The sequence below is a fragment of the Geospiza fortis genome, unplaced genomic scaffold (genome assembly GCF_000277835.1).
Source record: "Geospiza fortis unplaced genomic scaffold, GeoFor_1.0 scaffold373, whole genome shotgun sequence".
Taxonomy (NCBI): Eukaryota; Metazoa; Chordata; class Aves; order Passeriformes; family Thraupidae; genus Geospiza; species Geospiza fortis.
The window spans coordinates 953,330-955,421 of NW_005054518.1; the positions used below are offsets into that span (position 1 = coordinate 953,330).

At 61.2% G+C, this 2,092-nt stretch overlaps 2 protein-coding genes across 2 annotated transcripts in view; both read right to left on the minus strand.

The window, feature by feature from the left end:
* Positions 1–898, minus strand: part of LOC102043988 (rho GTPase-activating protein 27) — a 13,751-nt gene extending 12,853 nt beyond the window's left edge. Inside the window, exon 1 of the mRNA XM_031063636.1 lies at positions 837–898. Coding sequence (XP_030919496.1) covers positions 837–898 — 62 coding nt within the window. The remainder of the gene's footprint in view (positions 1–836) is intronic.
* The window catches only part of PLEKHM1 (pleckstrin homology and RUN domain containing M1), a 21,602-nt gene continuing 20,116 nt past the window's right edge, over positions 607–2,092 (minus strand). Inside the window, 1 exon segment of the mRNA XM_031063638.1 lies at positions 607–1,262. Within this exon segment, the coding sequence (XP_030919498.1) occupies positions 1,067–1,262 (196 nt within the window). The 3' untranslated portion in view covers positions 607–1,066.

Consider the following 2,092-nt stretch of genomic DNA (forward strand, 5'->3'; position numbering starts at 1 on the left):
GACGAGGAAACGGCTCCTCGGGAGGTTCCTGCCGCAGGAAGGGCCCAGCCCCGCTGCTGCCGGGATCTGCGCTGCTGCCGGATCTGGCACGGCCTCCCTGGGCAGTGGGATGGGGACCCCATTAGGGGAGCCCCATGGGAGCTGCTCTGCCCTGGTTTTTGTCCCCATGCACCCCTGGGAGTTCTGCTGTGTTGGTGGGCACATCCCAAGTCCTCCAAGCACGAGCGGTGGGGAAAACAACAATGGGAGAAGCTGACACCATTGGGGAGCAGCTGGGAAGGAAAATGGGGCAGGGAAAATGGGGAAAGAACCCCCAACTACTCGCCCAAGTGAAACCCTGGAGGATGGGCAAGAAGGATGGGGGATGGGCAGGGAGGATGGAGGACAGAGGACAAGGGACTGGCAGCATCCCCATTCCCAATCCTCTTCTCACAGACACCGTGTCAGGTTCAAACTGTGACGAGGTCCCACTGAGGAGAAGCAAACTCAGAAATCGTTTCACTTGTTGTTAAATAGACTTTAATTATCTTTGTGTGGGGAGGGGTTAAAGGAAAATAAAATTTCTCCCGAGGATGAGCAGCAGCAGGCTGGGAGGAGCGGCCCAGCTCTCCCCAGAGGCCACGGCCCTGGCTGGGCTGTCTGAGCGGGAGATGCTCGGGGCACCCACGGTCCCCCTGGGGCATGCAGGTCCCTAAAGGCACAAGTGTCACTTTGTCCCCTCCCTGCGTGGGTCCACCACCCAGAGCAGCCCAGTTGTGCAAAACCCCCATGTAAAAAAATACCAGTTTTCAGTATCCTAAAAAACTAGAGCTTTGATCAATGTCAGTTCTCCACACCCTTGACTGGAATTCCGGGTTGACACCCTGAAGAGCCGCTGGGTTCCACTGGGAGGGGACATTGGCACCAGGAGGGTGACAGGGAACAGCACCCGGTTAGTCTGAAGGGGGATGGATTTTTCCAGCCCCTTTCTTTAGCCCTGGCTGGGCAGAAGGTCCCTCTGCAGGGCAGGAGCACCCACCCCACACTGTCCCTGTCCCCAGGGCAGGGCCAGGCGCAGGACGGGCTCTCAGGCAGGGGGGCTCTGCTCTGTCCCTCCCGCCATGCCCGCTCCCAGGGCAGTGTCGAGGTAAGTGCCGGGCTCCGGGCTGGGCTCTGTGCTGGCCTCCAGCTGCCGCTGGTAGCGCTGCCGCCGCTCGCAGCGCGGGCACGCCGGGGCCCGGGCGTGGCAGTCCCGGTGGAAGACGGTTTTGCATTCACTGCACCTGGGAAAAGAAGGAAAAAACGAAACCCGCTGTGTTGGGAACGTCAGAACAAAGAGCAAACTTCCCCCACTGAACCAGGGGACACTTCCCTGCCCTGGTGTGTTTTGAGCACTCGCTGAGCAGAGCCCCAGCCACGGCTCAGGCGGAGCCTCGAGTGCAGGAGCAGCAGCTGCTCGAGCGGAATGTCCACCCCAGCAGCTCCCCATCCACCCCAACAGCTCCCCATCCACCCCAGTAGCTCCTCATCCACCCCAGTAGCTCCTCATCCACCTCAGCAGCTCCCCATCCACCCCAGCAGCTCCCCATCCACCCCAGTAGCTCTTCATCCACCTCAGCAGCTCCCCATCCACCCCAGCAGCTCCTCCTCCACCCCAGCAGCTCCCCATCCACCCCAGCAGCTGTCAGCTGGGCCGGAGGGAGCGTGGTGGGCGCTGCCAATGTGTCAGAGAGACGGGAGTGAGGTTTGAGCTGAGGTTTGTGCCCTGCTCTCCCAGCACCGAATGCAGCTCAAGGGTGTGACAACACCCCCTGCACAACGAACCCTGTGACACCAAACCCTGAACATCCACCCTTGTTTCACTGGTCCCTTGACACCAATCTCGTGACACCCCCCCTGACACTGATCCCTCATCACCAGCCCTGTGACAGCATTGCTGTTGGGACCCTCTGCTTGCCATGGCTGAGGTGGGAGAGCCCACCCTGACAGCAGGACCTGCATGTGGGGACAGCAGAGCTGCAGGGAAGGGACAGCCAGCCAGGAGGGAGCTGCCCTTGAGCAGGTGGCTCTGTGGAGGTGTCAGAGCTCCCTGCTCTGGCTCAGCAGCAGCAGG